Source organism: Procambarus clarkii, chromosome 18 (assembly GCF_040958095.1).
Source record: "Procambarus clarkii isolate CNS0578487 chromosome 18, FALCON_Pclarkii_2.0, whole genome shotgun sequence".
NCBI lineage: Eukaryota > Metazoa > Arthropoda > Malacostraca > Decapoda > Cambaridae > Procambarus > Procambarus clarkii.
In genome coordinates, this window is record NC_091167.1 from 27,391,499 (window position 1) to 27,409,020 (window position 17,522).

Below are 17,522 nucleotides of genomic sequence, written 5' to 3' on the forward strand. Positions count from 1 at the left end.
TTATAAAGAGATCTATTACAATAAGTTATAGAGGTCAATGTGAGCTTCTATGGATTTATCAGCCATGAAAATTTCAACCTTTTTACATACAATGATAGAACTACAGTATTGACTTACTGAGGTTAAATGATGTACCAAAAGGAAGTCGGAAAGTATTATTCAAAATATACACACCTTCGAGCTATGAAGGAAATTATATACATTAATAATGTACATTCACCTTCCATATTCTCTATGGAATTATGCCTGGTGAAAGCCTCTCTTGTCAATATCAAATGATAAATAATGGCAACTTTCAAAAAATATAATATCAACATAAAATCTTTGATCCCACCTCACATGTCATCTTCAGGTACATGCTACTGACCAGCTTCTCGTTCCATACAGGAAACAGGAGCTTTTAATATATGTGTATGGTACATGGAAACTCAACCAAACTTGTGCGTTTTTGTGTCACACTCGTGTTTTCTTTTTCATGCCTTTTCTCAATCCCTTTCCATACCACCCTGGTGTAATTTTTTTCTCACCTTTTTCATCTTTTTCTCTACATTCTTCACTATCACTGACTTTTTGTTCATCCTCTTTTGCTTCATTTTCTTGCTCATAATATTCCTCTTCATCTACATTCTCTAAATCATTGCTATGTACAGATTCAAATTTAGATTTTCTTTTTACCCTTATTCTTTCATATGTAAAACTCTTAAGCTTTTTCTCAAATACAGGTTCATACTTTCGGTAGTTGTACGTGCGTCGTCTTCTAATAATTTCCCTCGCTTTTTCAACATCAGCATCACATACAGCTCGTGAGGCTCGCAGTCTTGCTGTTTTACACAATTCTGGGTTACTCCCATTACAGTGACATTTAAAGACATCAACTTCAGGGGCAACTCGAGAATCACTGGACGCTCGAGTCCTACTTCTGGTCACTCGCCCAACAGGCAGACATTCATTACCATCTGTGTCCATACTAACTTCACCCAAGCCGTTCATAATTGGGGATTCATCACCACTGATCATGTTACCAGGACTTTCATTAAACTCCTTTTCTTTATTTTCAACATTACTATCAAATCCCCAAAACCAAATACACTTCACATCCTCATTGTCACACCCTTTAAGTTTACGTTTTGCCGAGCCTTTCTGTCGAGCAACACTGTCATTTAGGGCTTCTGTGCAAATGTTTTTGAGAATAACCGAGCTCGACTTCTCTGGACTCTGAACTATTTCGTCTCCTCTGGGTTTTATATTATTAGGATCCCTATTTTCACATTTAATAAGTCTACACTCTTTCATGCCCATCATCATTGCTAACGTACTCAAGTTTTTCTCATTGCTGGAACCACAAAAACTTTGTTGCCAAATAGATTTCAACTCATCACTTTCAGAAACCCTGAGCTGAGGCACAAACTTGGAATCAACGTTTTTAAAGTTTGAGTGCTGAGCGATGGCACTGACCTGGGTTTTTGAGACAAAGTTTTCTTGACATAAAGAAGAATTATTGCACAAGGGAATGCTGAGACTCTTAGTACCAATATGAGAAGGAAGAGTTATCCTAGTAATATTGTCTTTTGGAAGAGAAACCTTATGGGTAATGCCTATGGAAGGAACAAGCACATTTTCATCTTCAGGCTTATCATCTGTAAGAGTTTCAACACAAGCTGTTCTGATTATGCCATCAACAATGTGCGTTCTTAACATAAAACTCCCATCTGAAGACGCACTATTTCTCCGAGTCAAAGACCTGTCTCCCTGACAATCAACAGTGTTTTGTATTGGAACGTCACACTTCTGAGGGGCAGTTTCTGCCTCATTAATATCATTCACTTGTATCTTGGATGAAAATAGTGGCATTCTCAAAGAAATCTTTGAATCATGTGTTTTTTTCAGCACGTGATTTGATGTTTTCAAACGACTGTAAGAAAGACTCACTGCCGCTGCATCACTCTCGTGATTATTACAACATACGCACTTCTGCTTACAGTTCCCCGAACATGAAGTCAATATATTTTCATATTCACTTGAACACACAGATAACATCTTATTACAATTTCTTGTACACACACTCATTGCAGTAGGAGACTTGCAATGGTTGGGAAGACTAGACAATTCAGACAAAACTGTGGTTGTTGCAAGGGAAGAGGTATCACTTCCATCCCGCTCACAGGAAGAGGTATCACTTCCATCCCGTACATGGGAAGAGGTATCACTTCCATCCCGTACATGGGAAGAGGTATCGCTTCCATCTTGCACACAGGAAGAGGTAGCATTTCCATCCCACACACGGGAAGAGGCATCCCTTCCAACCTGCACACAGGAAGAGGTATCACTTCCATCTCGTACACGGGAAGAGGTATCATTTCCATCCTGCACACGGGAAGAGATATCACTTCCATCCCGTAAATGAGAAGAAATATCACTTCCATCCCATAAATGGGAAGAGGTATCACTTCCATCCCGTAATTGGGAAGCGGTACTCCTTCCATCCTGCACATGGGAAAGAGTATCACTTCCATCCCACGCACGGGAAGAGGCATCCCATCCATCCCGCACACAGGAAGAGGTATCACTTCCATCCCGTACATGGGAAGAGGTATCACTTCCATCCTGCACACAGGAAGAGGTATCACTTCCATCCCGCTCACTATGACATACACTTTGTTTGTGTTTACTGCATGTACTTTTCACACTTGTTAATTTACTTGTAGGAGCCTCCACGCCTGCAACTGCATTCTGAGGAGTGTTCTCGCTTGCAGTCACAATAGTACTTGACTTTACCCCTCTATTTGAAGCAGGCTTATAATTCCTATCACTGGTTTTAGAGTTGTCAACAAACGATCTTATGCAGAGGCCAGTACCATAAAAGTCATTTTGTTTTAAAATGGCCTGACCTTGCTTGGCCATCTGAACATTGGTAGATGCATAAGCTAACTTGAAATAGTCAATGTTATTGGGTTTCAGTGGATGAGGGTCTGAAATGTTCATTTCAGAATCCTCTGTCTGACAATCATCCATTTGTTCACTGGAGTCTGAATCGGTACACGAACTCTCTTCATCTAATGTATTCTCTTCTAGTTTGTCACTTAGCCATGGGTCCCCTTCAGCATCAGAAGTTTGAAAGTCTTCATCACTGTCCGAGGGCTCACTTTTCATTTCTTCCATGTCGACGGAGCTTTCCAATGCCTCATGACCTTCATTACTTTTACTCTTGACTGTTAGGGCTCTGTACAGCTCACTGTAGTGACCTGGAAAGCTCTCCCCATTATTCCATGTCTTTTCCTCTTTGATATCCATTTCATCCTTCACATCATTGATTAATTCACCTTCACTTTTTATCAAACTATTAGACTCGTCTAAAATGGGTTTACACTCATCTTTAGAATCACTATTTGCATTTTCGAATGACTGAGTATGGAGAGCAAAATTCAAAGCTGAATGAACACCATTCACAGGTTTTATGTCATGTTTAGTTTCACTTTTTATGTCACATTTCTCATCTTTGACTTCATTTTCTAGATTTTCTTCTTTAACCTCTTCAGAATGCTTGCCATTCCTGTCTACCTTCCCACTCCATCTTACATCGTGCCCTGTAACCACCGGATCTTTGTTTTCCACCACGTCCAGTGCCTCATCATCTTCTGGTGGAGGAATCAGGAGTGGACGGGAGGAGGTGGCAGCTTCAGCGGGGTGGAGTTGAGTTGAAAGGTTGAAAATTGGATCACTGGAGCGTGAATAGAAAGGCAATTCATAGCCTAAAGCTTTCATCACTAAGGCCATCACCTCATCACATTTACCTGAAAGGAGAATGGGACCATGCATGTTGTTTCATATATGCATAATCTTTAGTTAACAACGATGTTGCTTAAACTACAATCATCATCGTGATCATCAACATCAACATAATCTTGTTTCAAATTTTTATAGGGCAGGGTGCCAAGAGTCTGAAGAAAAATAAAATAGCAATGTAGGGAGAAAAGATTAAAGTTACTCAAAAAGTTCTATGCTCAGGAGGCCTGGTCGACGACCGGGCCGCGGGGACGCTAAGCCCCGGAAGCACCTCAAAGTAACCTCACTCACTCATCCATTCCATTCGCAATTTCTCTCACACTAACAAGTAACATGCAGAACCAGCACCATCACACTAATGCATAACATCCAAAGCAGTAACCCATCACATTGTGTGACTATGTTTCGAGTGATTCTTGACATTCGTCATCTAAAAATCTAGCTTCGAGGGGGTATATGAAAAGCATCTTTCTGAGTGAGCAGAACACTTGCTTGCTCCATAGGGCAGACAGAGAGCAGGTCGACACACTACACCGGTGCTAAGGTTTTTGTCTTTGGTATAAAGATATTTTGAGTCGAGTGCCTAATCCATCCTCTTATAATGCAGGGGATATAAAGACAAATAATTATTGGAACATTCAAAGACTAAACATATGGGAAAAGGGTGGAAATGAAGGCTAACACGGTAAATTGTAGCTATAAGAAACTGTGATAAAGCATTGATATACACAGCAATATATATTAATCACAGTCAGGTGATGTTGAAAGTAGATGCATTATGGACAATTTAACCTACGACTTAACACAAATGCTGCCAATGTGAACTTCTACACAGCCCTACCTGCACAATAAAGAGGTGCAGTTGCAGAATAATCTGGGAGCTGGATTTTTGGGATGATAAATAAAAAGTACAATATTACAGGAAATGCTGAAAGCACGATGACTGATGATTAAGTGCAGAAAAAGTGTTTTGTTGAATGATGAATGAAGGCCTTGTGTAACATACCAGTCGATTGTACATAATAAATGATGGCAATGAATCTAGCAATATGGAAGATTATCTTTAATATCTTACTTTGTGTGTGTTGAGGTTATCTACCAGTGAGATAAGAGGATGTACAATGCATGCAGTAAAAACCTCAATCCAAATGAGAGAGGAAAAACTAGCAACATATATTCAGATATTTTGACTAAACAAAATATCTGGGAACATAGAATCTGTATATATAAGCATACTGTACTCTTTTTACCATTTATCTTAAGTGTAGCGTCCTTATCTTTTGGTGTCCACTGCAGGTTGACGATATACAGCTGCGGCCGCTTCTTTGCCGGCCGGTCCATCTGCCACAGCCACGTATATTTCTTCAAGACCTGCAAGGAAAATGTTCAATGATCTGTAATATTCCAATATCAAAGTACAAATTCTGCACCCAAATAAAACCACTGTGCATTGGTATATAATTAATCAATACATTCATTAGACCAAAGAGACGGCAATCTTCTTTACATAAGAACCTAAACAGCAATGTTCCTTCAACCAAATCCTACACACCAATACAGTACAACCTCAATTCAATGAACTATTGTATATGGGGCCAACCCCCAATTCGTTGCAGTGAGAGATTTGTTGCAACCAGAGATGCTTCCAGGATGCATTCACCATGCTCTATGGGTTTAATTTCACTTATGGAAATTTTAATTTCAACCTATAATATAATAGGCAACTATCAAATGAACATGTCTATAAACAAATTTAACCGCATCTAGCTTATTTCTCACGGTTCCCACACTAAAACTCATTTTCAATAGGTAGCAGGGCAATACTTGAGTAAACGAAAACCATGCCAACTCAAAATGAAAACAAACAGTAGAAATTGGTTTTAAATATCAACAATAGCTTTCCCAAGACTCCCAACTGTTTCTTGTAACACCGAGTCCATATACAAACATTATTAAGATCGTGACTGGAGCCATAATAAGTGTGTTACCATTCATACCCTAATATTTCCTATGCTCTATGAGCTGATGTCACTGAGCAAAATTTTTATTTCAACCAGTCATATGAAGGACAACTATGAAGAGAACTTGTCTATAAAGAGATTTAACTACATCTAGCATATTGTCTAAGTCATTTTCAAAGGAAAAAGAACCAATCACCCTAAGCAAATCCACACATCCCCTGCTTCTGCGAACTCTTGTTCGTAGAAACAGGGCACGATTCTCGGGCAAGTAAATCTGGCATGGAAAGTACAGTATGCTCCAATCGGAAATTTGTTAATCGAGGCTTTACTGTATAAAGATACATTTATAAAAACCCTAGACAAACCTTCAGACTGGAGCCTAGACATAGGATGGTATCACAAGCATTAGCAGCCTGGCATGCTCCCTGCCAGTTCAGAGGCCACCGAAGCTTCCCTCTCTCACCAAAATGAACAATAGTGTCTATTAATGGTTCACCGCATCTGAAAACATAATTTATGAATTCAAAACAGATTCACAATATAATAGATTTATAAAACTACTCTCTACCTACATATGTTTAATATGAAAATTCTGCTTCCTTGAGCTATTTATATTCTTTAAAACTCGTCAATTTGTTTTATTGTAAAGAAAAAACAAGGAACATGGCTGATATTCTAAAACTTTAATGGACATTTATATCAGCCAGAAAAGATTATATTTTAAAATACATTAGCTTAAAGTCAAAATTTTTGCACTCAAAGGTGATGGGGAAATTGGTAGTAAATTCATGAGTATAAGAGCAATCCTCCCCCAAGAGAAAGTAGATTGGATACAACCAAGACATTAGCAAGTCCCAAAATGGAAGCATAAACCATTCAGTCATGGACAAAAAGACTGGCTTTAGCAGTATGCCTAATTTATAAATCTGTGGATATCTCAGTGTCACAATAGGAACCCAGACTTTCTTGATGCCTCAGTGTCACAATGACCCCAAGAGTTAACTACCTTTACCTGTCAAGGACTTTGAATATGAAAATGATTACGCTGCACTAGGAACAATACCCTACCCACCTGTAGCAGCGTCGGCTGGTAGTATGCTTGTAGATGGAGGTTCTCTCTGTCACATCGAATGTTCTCACGTATTCCCGTGCTGGCACACAATGCTTACACACCTACATAGAAGAGTACATTTATCAATTTTAATCAATTACTTCAAACAAAATGTCAGTCATGAATAAAATAACGATATACTGTACAAGTAATAATAAACTTAACATGAGCTGCTAATGTTATTCCATGTGAAAATATAATATTTTTTCAAAGAGTGCGAGAGACTGGAACATAAAATCTCCAGGCATGATATTGACTGTCGGAGTAGGTAAAATATACATAATTCTATTACTATTTGTACCGTATCTCTTTACGATTCTGCGTTATTTAAAATAAATATCACCAGCTAGATGGATAGTTGGTGCACCTCATGATCACAGATAGAGCTTACCTCATCAAACTAATTTTAAAATTAGGGGAGTAATGGAAAGTTAACAGGCTGAAATAAATTATCAATCAGGTTAGATAGATAACCTGAGAAAGCCTTGCCTTGGAAATTAGCCTAAAGAAATGGGATTCACAAAGAAAACAACAATACGGAAAGCACCTTGGTGTCCTTCACCAGGGGACACCAAAGCAAAGAGATCCATCTTGGGAAAGGCCAAAACGTCTCAAAAATCCAAAGGAATGAGTCCTCCAGATCTGCATTTAGGACTAAATCCCAAGAATCCAGAAATGAGATTATTGTACAGTATCTGGAGATTCCACCCAACAAGGAAAGGGAGCAACTGATGCTCCCTCCATTGAGGCAGTGGGCCACCAACATGCAATGCGAGTGAGGCACAATCACAGGGCTCACTGAGAGAGGGATGTGACGAAAGGCTGTTAAAACTGCCACAAATTCCCTTACTGTGATATAAGCCAATTTCAGGTTAGAGGTGGAGACAAACCTCCTGCCAAAACTCAATGCATGGTTGAGCAACTATGCCAAGGGAAGGGGAAGATGCAAAAGTCATTATCGTAACATACCCACTGAACACAGAATGTAGAAGTTGCCTGATAGGCCACCACCATGGAGGGTGGCTCAATCATCACAGATGTCCAGGGACAACAAATATTGCACACCCATGGATGCAAAAAAAAAAAAAAAAACTTAAGCCTACCAAGCAGAGTGACAGAGGCAAAAGTAATGTGTCGCCATTATGAAACAACTGACAAAAAGCAGATGAGGAGTCACAATAACATAGATTACCTGTTCAGAATACGATTACCCAGATTTTTAAGGTGACACTTTTAACATGGTGAAAAGTGCCATTTGGCATTTCTATTCTCATACAATTCTATGCACTTTTCCAAGAATACATAATCAGTGTTCTCTCCCATTCTATCCTTTCACCCCCATACATAGTAGTAGTTCATCATTACCAAAATCATTTGTTGATAATAATGCATGTACTGTATGATAACTGAATATACACTAGAGCAATTATCTTGAATATGGAAAAATACAGTACTGATATCTAAACAATACCAACCTCAATGTACATATTCCCATGTACTTCTGACATAGCTGTCTTTGGCAAACCAGAGCGCAGATGCAACCCATCACAGTTTTGGGAAACCACGTGCCGCACGATACCTTGCTGGTACAGAGCGGATAAGGCCATGTGCGTCAGTGTTGGCTCTGCCGCAGACAAGTCATGGTGCCTGGGGATACAATACACTGCACTTGATCATGTAACTTCAGAGCTGCAGATATCAGTAGTTATACTGCAGCACTTAGTATATCCAAAGCTCTGAAAATATTACTCACTGGTTCAAAAGCTATAAATGTGTAATACTGCAATAAAACAATTACAGTAAATGCTTATTTATACATTACAATATTATTATAATCACAGAAATATTCAGTGATAAGCTGATACAAGCAATCAAACTTTTCTTTTTGGATTATACAGATTAGGTGACCAAATAAACAATCAACTTATTTATGTTTTGAGCTTAACCATCCCTCTTTCTAAAGACATTCCTGTAGAAAGGCTAAACATGATTGACACAAATGACCTCTCAACAGAAGGGGCAGTTACTACATATTCATTTCTTACATAAGATTATTTACAAACACTCAATAGGCATTCCAAATATGACATTTCAAATGAACACCTAAAAATGCTTGCTTAACTCTGAGGCATTCATACAATAAGCAAAACAAACAAAAATGTCCTAATAAATCAGCATTTATTTATGAACAATGAATTATTAATGGACTTATAAATATATAACATGACTACAATTTTTACTGAATAATGTATGTGTAAAATGTGGAACTCTGCATTATACAGGAGCCAGGTAGGTCAACTAACAGCACAGCAATATTCTTCAATCACCTTGACACTGAGTGGTTCTTGCAGGGCAACTGAGTGTACATGGATGAACCTTCTAGAGGTCAGTCAAGGCTGAATACAGCAATTCCCTGTATTGTTCACCACAGTATGATCCTTCAAGAATGCTTAAAAAGATCTCCACTAGGCTGAGATGTAAATGTTGATCTGCCATGACTGTGTCTAGGGAGCAACTCAATAGTTGAGCTGAGAAAATACACATGGTTGACTCTTTTGAGTACAAATGTAAACAGAGCATGGCACCAAGGTCTAGGCCTGTGACAGAGTTCAAAAGACACAGCCAAGGTAAGACAGGGGTGTTAGACAATACTGATGGCTTAACCAGACAAATGCAGAGAAGCAGCAGCAAATAACACTAGTCACAGGTATGCAAATAACTGGCTCCACCAGATAACTCAAGAGAATCTACCACTACAAAGGTGAGAAGAAACAGGTGGAATACCAGGTAACAAATGAGGGTGGCTGGCTCCTCTAAAGGTGCTAAAGTGGTTGTGTTGTCATGTAGTGGTGATTGAATGTAGTGAGTAATTAGCCAGCTAGATAACAAGACTATTTGAAAAGTTCCTTATCACCATCAGACACAGGTCAACAAGAGCTTAGCAGAAGTATGGTACCATGTCCTGGGTTGACCCAGGTCATGGTTTGGAGAGGATCCATAGGGGTCCATGCTTAAATCAAATTCTAGCTTGGGACAGCATTGCTCAGTTTCAACAGAAGCTGTACATTTTTTGTTCAAATTTAGGTATTTTAAGAGTACATTCCATACAAACATGCATTCAGTATATTGAATGCAATCTTGTCAGAAGAAAAACTATGCAATACTAAATAAGCAAGACAATACTATAAGGTATCCTTATCATGTAACTTCATGGTAAGTTTTATGTATTGATCAACAATACATAATGATTGCAGCAAGATACCATATGGTAAGTATGAATTATGAAGGCTTATGGCATGAGAAGCATTACTAGTACAGGGAAGTGCATACCGACTTTGTGTCACTGAACCCACAATATTGTGGTACCTAAATAGGAGGGGAATCCACAATTATGAACAGTTTAGTATTATCCCTGTTTCCCTGTCTTGCACATCCTTCACTTTCCCATGAAGGAACTACTTGACAGTAACACTGGCACCAAGAAGTGTACATCCATGGTTTGAACACAACAAACTCACATGACTAGGAGATTTCATATAAAAGAAATATATAAACTGATGCAGTCCTACATCCTGGATTCATTTTTATTTGTACTGGTAGCTCAGCAGCAGCTAGTTAGAGAACCCATAAGGCACTCTTCACTCCATCTTACTTTATTTTGTTTTGTTTTGGGGGATGGGGGTGTATTGTTCCCATGCTGAGTACAAAATAGAATAGCAACAATGCTAAGTTTCCTGTGTCAAGGACCATCAGCGGCTGAATGCCATTTTGGATACATACTGGCTTAACACTTGCTGGACCAATGTCCTCTACTGCAGCAGCAGCGGAGAAGAGGATATTCACACCCTCCTTTCCCAGGCAACTAAGAGTTAACCCTTAAACAGGCAAGTCATTTAAAAGTTCTATATCCAGGTGCCCACGGAAAAAATATTCAGAACTAATGAGAAAAAATCACATATGGTGATTTGTGCACAGGAAGAAATTGCAAATAGATATTGGAGCAATGTAAAATGGTTACGAGTCAACCAACACAAAGAAGTACAACATCCTTTCACAATATCACATGCCATGACCAAAATATCATAACTTGTCAAAAATGTCATGGGGAAAACAAAGGGCAGAGCCTCGTTGAGCCCCACTGGTGACACTCCGTCAGTGCTCTCTTCACAGTATCCTTACTGTCAGTATTCAGAAATACAATCCACAAAGGCTTAATAAAACTATACCCTTGCTGTAATTTATATTTCAGAAATACTGGGGTTACTGATCATCTAAACATCTGACATACAAAACACCTGATCTTTATGAACAGCTGCCCAAGAAATGGTTCGGAAATGTTTCCATAATATACAACATTATGCTTGTGGGAAATCTGGTTATAAGATACGAACAGCCAACTTGTGAAAAGCCATTTTGGAATGCTTGTGGGAAATCTGGTTCCAATATACGAACAATCAACGTATGAAAATAATTTTGGAATGTATTTCATCAGTAAATTGGGGACTCCCTTTGAGTGTTGTATAAAGATTTTCATCCTAAAGTATAAGCACTTTCTGAGACAATAGAAAGCAAAATCCAGAAAAACAAATTTTATTGTACTGTATATGATAACTTTACCTACAATTTATAAAGTGGATATTATTTTGATAAATTGAATTACTAAAATATTTATTTCATATGCTCAATCCCTAACCATACACTAGCCAAAATATCCTAAAATTGAATATTGAAACTAAACTCAAAAATCCATATTAACTACTGGAGACATAATTACATTTCACAAAGCTAGACTTGGAAAAATCTAATACACAGTCTAATACAACAAATCTCAAGACTTTTTTCAACTAATTTACCAGAATTATTATGACATACCCAACATCAAGGCCCTTCTGAAGCATTGTCCATATACCATTGGGGCCACGATAATCAGGAATAGAAGCAGCTGTAGAAATGCCAGCTCCAGTATACACCACTAGGAATTCCGCATCATGAATTGCCTGAAACAAAATACTATAATTAAAGTGAAAAGTCAAGCACTCAATATAATGAAACACCCTTTTATAGTGGCCCATGCAGCAGCTCTCCAAGCTGCCGTACTTCAACAGCCAAACCTTCAGGAATTGCACATAAGGCCTATGAGATCCACCCAAGCCAACCAGGAACCGGAACCAGAATCTGGCTCTCTGTATGAGGCAAGGGAAGCTTGGGGAATCTGAAATCAAGCTAAAACCAAGAAAAACCCCACCAGAAAATATAAGCAAGGCAGAAAACTCACCAGAAAGTATAAGCAAGAAAGAAAATCCACCAGAAAGTATAAGCAAGAAAGAAAACCCACCAGAAAGTATAAGCAAGGCAGTAAATTCACCAGAAAGTATAAGCAAGGCAGAAAACCTACCAGAAAGTATAAGCAAGGAAGAAAACCCACCAGAAAGTATAAGCAAGGCAGAAAACTCACCAGAAAGTATAAGCAAGAAAGAAAACCCACCAGAAAATATAAGCAAGGCAGAAAACCCATCAGAAAGTATAAGCAAGGAAGAAAACTCACAAGAAAGTATATATAAAGGAAACAACTGCCTGAAAGGAAGTTAGTTAACATGACAGATACAGTACTTCTCCTGCGCTCCTACACTATCAGTTAACATGACAGCTATTTCTCCTACCCTCCTGCATTATAACTTGACATACTGCTCCTGACCTCATATACTATCAGTTAATATGACAGATACTGCTCCTGCCTTCCCACCTGAGCCAACTGCTCACACTTGGCCTGCAAGTCTTCTTTCGTGTCTTCCTGCTCCGTTTTCCGAGACTGCCACACTGCCCGGCGCTCACGTCTGTTGTGAAGATGGAAAAAGAAATAGCGCATGAAATTTATAATGTGGTCACCATTTAACAAATCTAGTGATCATTGTAGTTTTTAACACATCCATTAAAGCTATTGATTTTACTGTATACTTAAGCAACTCACTTTCTAGACAAAGTGAACAAACAAATTCCTCGCTAACCTTTTATAAAACTCTTCCACCAATTCAGCATTTTCTTCCAGCAGTCGTCTATCATCCAATGTAAGTGAGCTGCGCTTTTTTCTCAGTATTGATGATACCTATAAATAACAGTACTGTAATCATATTGTAGCGTTTTATCAGAATAAATAGCACAGCCTTTTTCATAATACAAAAAGTAGCCCTTAAGATTTAGAAAATAATATTTAATTACTATACAGAATTGTACATATCTAAGTAGCCTTAATAATAAAACATTTAATAATATTCTTCAGATTTATTTAACACTTGCTAAACTCCATTCAGATTATGCAGTTCAGTCATGGGCACCAAACTATAGAACTATTAAAAATGCCATAGAATGCAAGCAGGAAGGGTGACAAAGGCAGTCTCGGAGACTAAGGACCAGTCAACAAGAGAAATTAAGAAAGCTTAATTTACAATCTATAATAATAATAATAATAATAATAATAATAATAATAATAATAATAATAATAATAATAATAATAATAATAATAATAATAATTACAAATAATGTGCGTACAAAAAACATACGAGTAATGTACAATTGTAGGGGACAGGAATTACACATACTAATTAAGCCACTATTTTGCAAAGGGTTTTGGGCAAAGCATTACTTATTACTATAGACAGATGAAGATTAAGGAAGGATATTATTTTATTGGGAAGGCAGGCTAGAATAGTCACCAAATAGATCTTGATGGGGGTTGAGTTTTGGCACTCTAGTTCCAACCTATAATCAAATAGTGTACCCTCAACCTATCATCAAATACTGAAGAGGTTCCTGAGCCTACTGGGTTGTTATATTTACATTTGAAGCTCTATTGAACCTGCCTCCACCACTTCACTTTACAGAGCGTTCAAAATTGTTCATTATTATGACAGACAAAATTCTTTCCAATGTTTTTGTGGCTCATTTAGGAACTTAGTTTTGAACTGTCTCATTATTCATGTACCAACCATTGCAAGTAATCTGTCCTGCAAATGCTCAAGAATTTTTTTTTGTTTTCAATCATGTCTTCCCTAACTCTTTTACTGCCAGTTGCCTTTTAATTCCTTCTTTCCTCGTCTTTGTTGTTTTAGATTCAGCTACCCTGAACAAAAAGTTCCAAGTACAGTAGAACAGGATATGGTGAGCCCGTAGTGGACTTACCTGGCATAGGAGTGGGGCTTTAACTTGGTGTTCTTTCCTCATAACTTATCCCCCCCCCCCCTGTTTATCAGCTTGAATGAGACAAAAGACGACCTATCAACAAGCAAGAGCATTTTTGCTCACCACTTTAGGTAATAAAGACTATCTCTTCTTGGTCTTTATACTAAAGGACTTTAGTACTTTGACTTTGTCAAAGTCAAAGTACAGTAAAGCATAGTAATATTATAATATAGGCAAAATTTATATTCTAATTTTCAATAATCATCATTAAATTAGCTGTAAATCACAATCAATGAGCATTAATTTATCAAATGAACAACTGCTATATACATATGTCAAAATATAATGATGAGATAATTAGCAGAGAAATAAACACTTAAATTCATTAACTTAATAACAAAATTTTTCAGCAGTAAAGTGTTCCCAACATAAGGTTGACAAATACCCTATTTCACACTATGAAATCAAATAAATACAGTACACATCTAATTACTCAGTAAATAAATGGCCTATAATCATAAATTATGGGACAAAACTTATTCAACTTTCATGGTTAAACCCAGTAATATGATTAAAATAACTATGGTTAAACTTTTTTTAATAAAAGGCTTATTGGACAGGTGGCTAAGATTAGAGCACTATGTCACAGATAGGTTGTATTTTTTCCTCAGTCTAAGTAACTAACTTGTGATAAATTAAGTCCAAATTTAGTCCAAATACTGTACAGGACTGAACATCAAGAAAATATGTAGAGCTCTATGACTCCTCTATTGAAACTAAATGGCACTGTGCAATAGTAGTCTAGTAAAACTCTCAATCTTTCCATATACATATTTGAAAATATTTGAGGATCTACGAAACCTGTATAAAGATTATCAATGATTTGATCTGTAACTCTTTTTATAATGTTGAAGCTGGGGGTCAAATGTCAAAATCCAGCTGATGAAAAAGATCTCTGGCTGTAAAACACCGGACAGTCAAAAACAACACAAGGAAGTGACAATGACCACAAAGAAATGAAGTAAACTTTGTGTTCACTGGGGAGAGAGACATGTGAAGAGCAAGGATTTGGCTTGCAATAAGCCTTTAAGTAAGGCTTTGTTTAGCCAAAATTTAAACAGAACCTCATCAAGTTAATTTATTCCATTTTTAAGGCAAGAACAGTTTATTAATAGTCCTATCTGATACAACACTGTCTATCTTAATTTAGTTTCCCTGTCAAGTCTAGGTATTGTACCACATACTACTCTTCCTCACATAGCACTCAACTATCATTTTGTCCTGCCTTATATTCTTACATTTTAAATTAATAATTAAACTATACATTGAGTTTCCATGACAGAGCACAGTAGAACAATAAGGGCAGCCACCACCACCCAATGGTAAACAAAGCAGCCTCTAAACTCTTCTCACGGGACTCTGCTTCAATCACAAGCTGTCACAAAAAGTTATCAGCGCCCTACAGCCCAGGCTAACGAGCCCCCTCTCAACTGCCCCTACGAAGCCCCGGATAACAACGAAATCCTAGATAACGACCCGACCCTGTGTAACGACAAAGCCGCCCCTCTTGAGCTGCCACCTCGGCAATATCCTCTCAAGACGGACCAACCAAAGCTTGGCATCTTAGCCCTTCTCCGCGCCGCCTCGCCCCTCTCCGGCGCTCGTACCCGCTCCGGGGCACAGAGGGACACTTACTCTTTTCAACCGAGTGGCATTTTTTTTGCTAATGTTGAGGGTGGCGGTGGCAGCGGCCTTTCTCCTAGCAGGCTCGGCCGGCGCGCCGCCCTCCTCGTCGTCCATAGTGGTGTTTACAAACATTGACGACCGTCCGACCCCTGGCGAGGAGTCAACGAACCTCCGCCAAGCTGAGAGTGGGAAGCTCCTTCTGCTGACCCATCACTGACTGCGGGAAAGGGCAGTCTAAACTTTGTGGCCCCGGATCGCCATTGTGGCTTAACCAGGCGCCCATGCTGACCGGATGGCTTTTTTTTCAGGACACTCCCTGGCCAAACCCGCCCACTCCCCCGAAGCTGCAGCTCCGTCCCCTTCCTCCCGACGGCGTGCCCAAGAGTTACTCCCCACTTCGCCGGCAGGAATATTGTGAAGGCGGGAGTGCCTACAGCATCAACAGGAGTTTGTGCAAACATGAATTCACGGTCCCGGCAGGGGGTTTCCTCACACCTACAGGGGGTTGCACCAGCAGGGCTTAATATCCGAAAAAGGTCCACCTACTCGCGGACCGGCGAAAACGGGTTGGAGCTCGAGGGCAGGCTCCAGCATCAACGCCAGCCACAAGGTCGACCCCTGGGGAGTCGGCCTCTGTGCGGACGGGTTCCAGTTCCCACACCTGCCCTATGGTCTGTCTTTGGGGAAGAGGGAATTGTCATGGGAAAGTGCCAAGCCATTACGACTATATAACACTGGAGGTCAGCCTTGGGGAAGGGGGCTTTTCTCTGTGAGCGATTTTCCCTGCCCCAGCGACAATGCCAGCCACGTGGTCGACCCTGGGGAGTCGACCTCTGTGCAGACGGGTTCCAGCTCTCACACCCGTCCTGGGGCCAGCCTTGCAGGGGCTAGTCTCTGCGAGGGCGGGCTCCAGCGTCAATGACACCTACGAGATCGACCCCGGGGAGTAGGCTTCTGTGTGGCGGCACAGAAGGCACGGGTCCAGACGACATAACCCCGACGTCAATGATTCAGCTCAGCTCCACATAATATCATTGCTGTATGAAAGATTACACAGTGTAGATAAAAAATCAGCCACGAGCTCATCCAACATCCCCACCTCACAGGAAGGCCAGTCATATATGCTGGTATTTTCTCCCCTGATTCCATGTATGACTAACCATCCTGTAAGATGGGAATATTAGATGAACTTATAGCTAGTTGTTTAGTAAGAGTTGATTTGTTTTTGTATTGAGGCTGGTATTTGCTCCCCTGACTCCATGTATGACTAACCATCCTGTGAGATGAGAATATTATATGAACTTATAGCTAGTTTTTGACCTACACTGTGTAATCTTTCATACATAATAGGGAAACAGCACATTGCTGTGTATACCTAAGCTTGTTAATAAAAAAAAAAGTCATACATGGAATCAGGACAGAACGTGAAATGTAAAGCTGCCCTATTAGCCTCCACTAGTAAAATCTCTCTTTTGTAATACTAAAGAAAGTGCTAAAGAAATGCGAAATATTCCTTTGCTTTTTTCACTCGTTATGGGTTTATTGCATTCGAATCTGAAACCAAACAAGAAATGATTGTTATTAAAGTCAAACTATTTGATGCCAGTAAATATAACAGTCAAAGAAAATAGTCACATACAACACACAGTTACATACAATACACAAATAAAATAAAACATTAAGAATAAAGAATTTCTTAGAATATTAATGTTGTTTTATTATTAATAAAACATAATAAAAAATGCAAGGAATGGGACCACCAAAATTTTCTCACGGACCACCGGTTCACGACGACGTGAAGTGTA

General features: G+C 39.0%; 1 protein-coding gene across 1 annotated transcript; it reads right to left on the reverse strand.

The window, feature by feature from the left end:
* Positions 1–315: 315 nt before the first annotated feature.
* Sirt7 (sirtuin 7) lies at positions 316–15,969 on the reverse strand. The gene is made up of 9 exons (XM_045736515.2): positions 15,727–15,969; positions 12,861–12,958; positions 12,599–12,689; positions 11,728–11,852; positions 8,331–8,502; positions 6,817–6,917; positions 6,110–6,245; positions 5,034–5,154; positions 316–3,791 (listed from the first exon to the last, which is right to left on the reverse strand). Exons 1-9 carry the CDS (start codon positions 15,847–15,849, stop codon positions 454–456), a joined length of 4,305 nt encoding a protein of 1,434 aa, XP_045592471.2. The 5' UTR covers positions 15,850–15,969; the 3' UTR covers positions 316–453.
* Positions 15,970–17,522: the final 1,553 nt, after the last annotated feature.

Excerpts from the sequence above, each read along its gene's own strand:
- Sirt7 (XM_045736515.2), bottom strand. The coding sequence starts at position 15,849 with ATGTTTGTAAACACCACTATGGACGACGAGGAGGGCGGCGCGCCGGCC. Across the intron at positions 12,959-15,726 it reads ATGCCACTCGGTTGAAAAGA|GTATCATCAATACTGAGAAA; the intron begins GTAAGTGTCCCT and ends TGTTATTTATAG. Across the intron at positions 8,503-11,727 it reads CAGAAGGGCCTTGATGTTGG|GCACCATGACTTGTCTGCGG; the intron begins GTATGTCATAAT and ends TTGTATCCCCAG.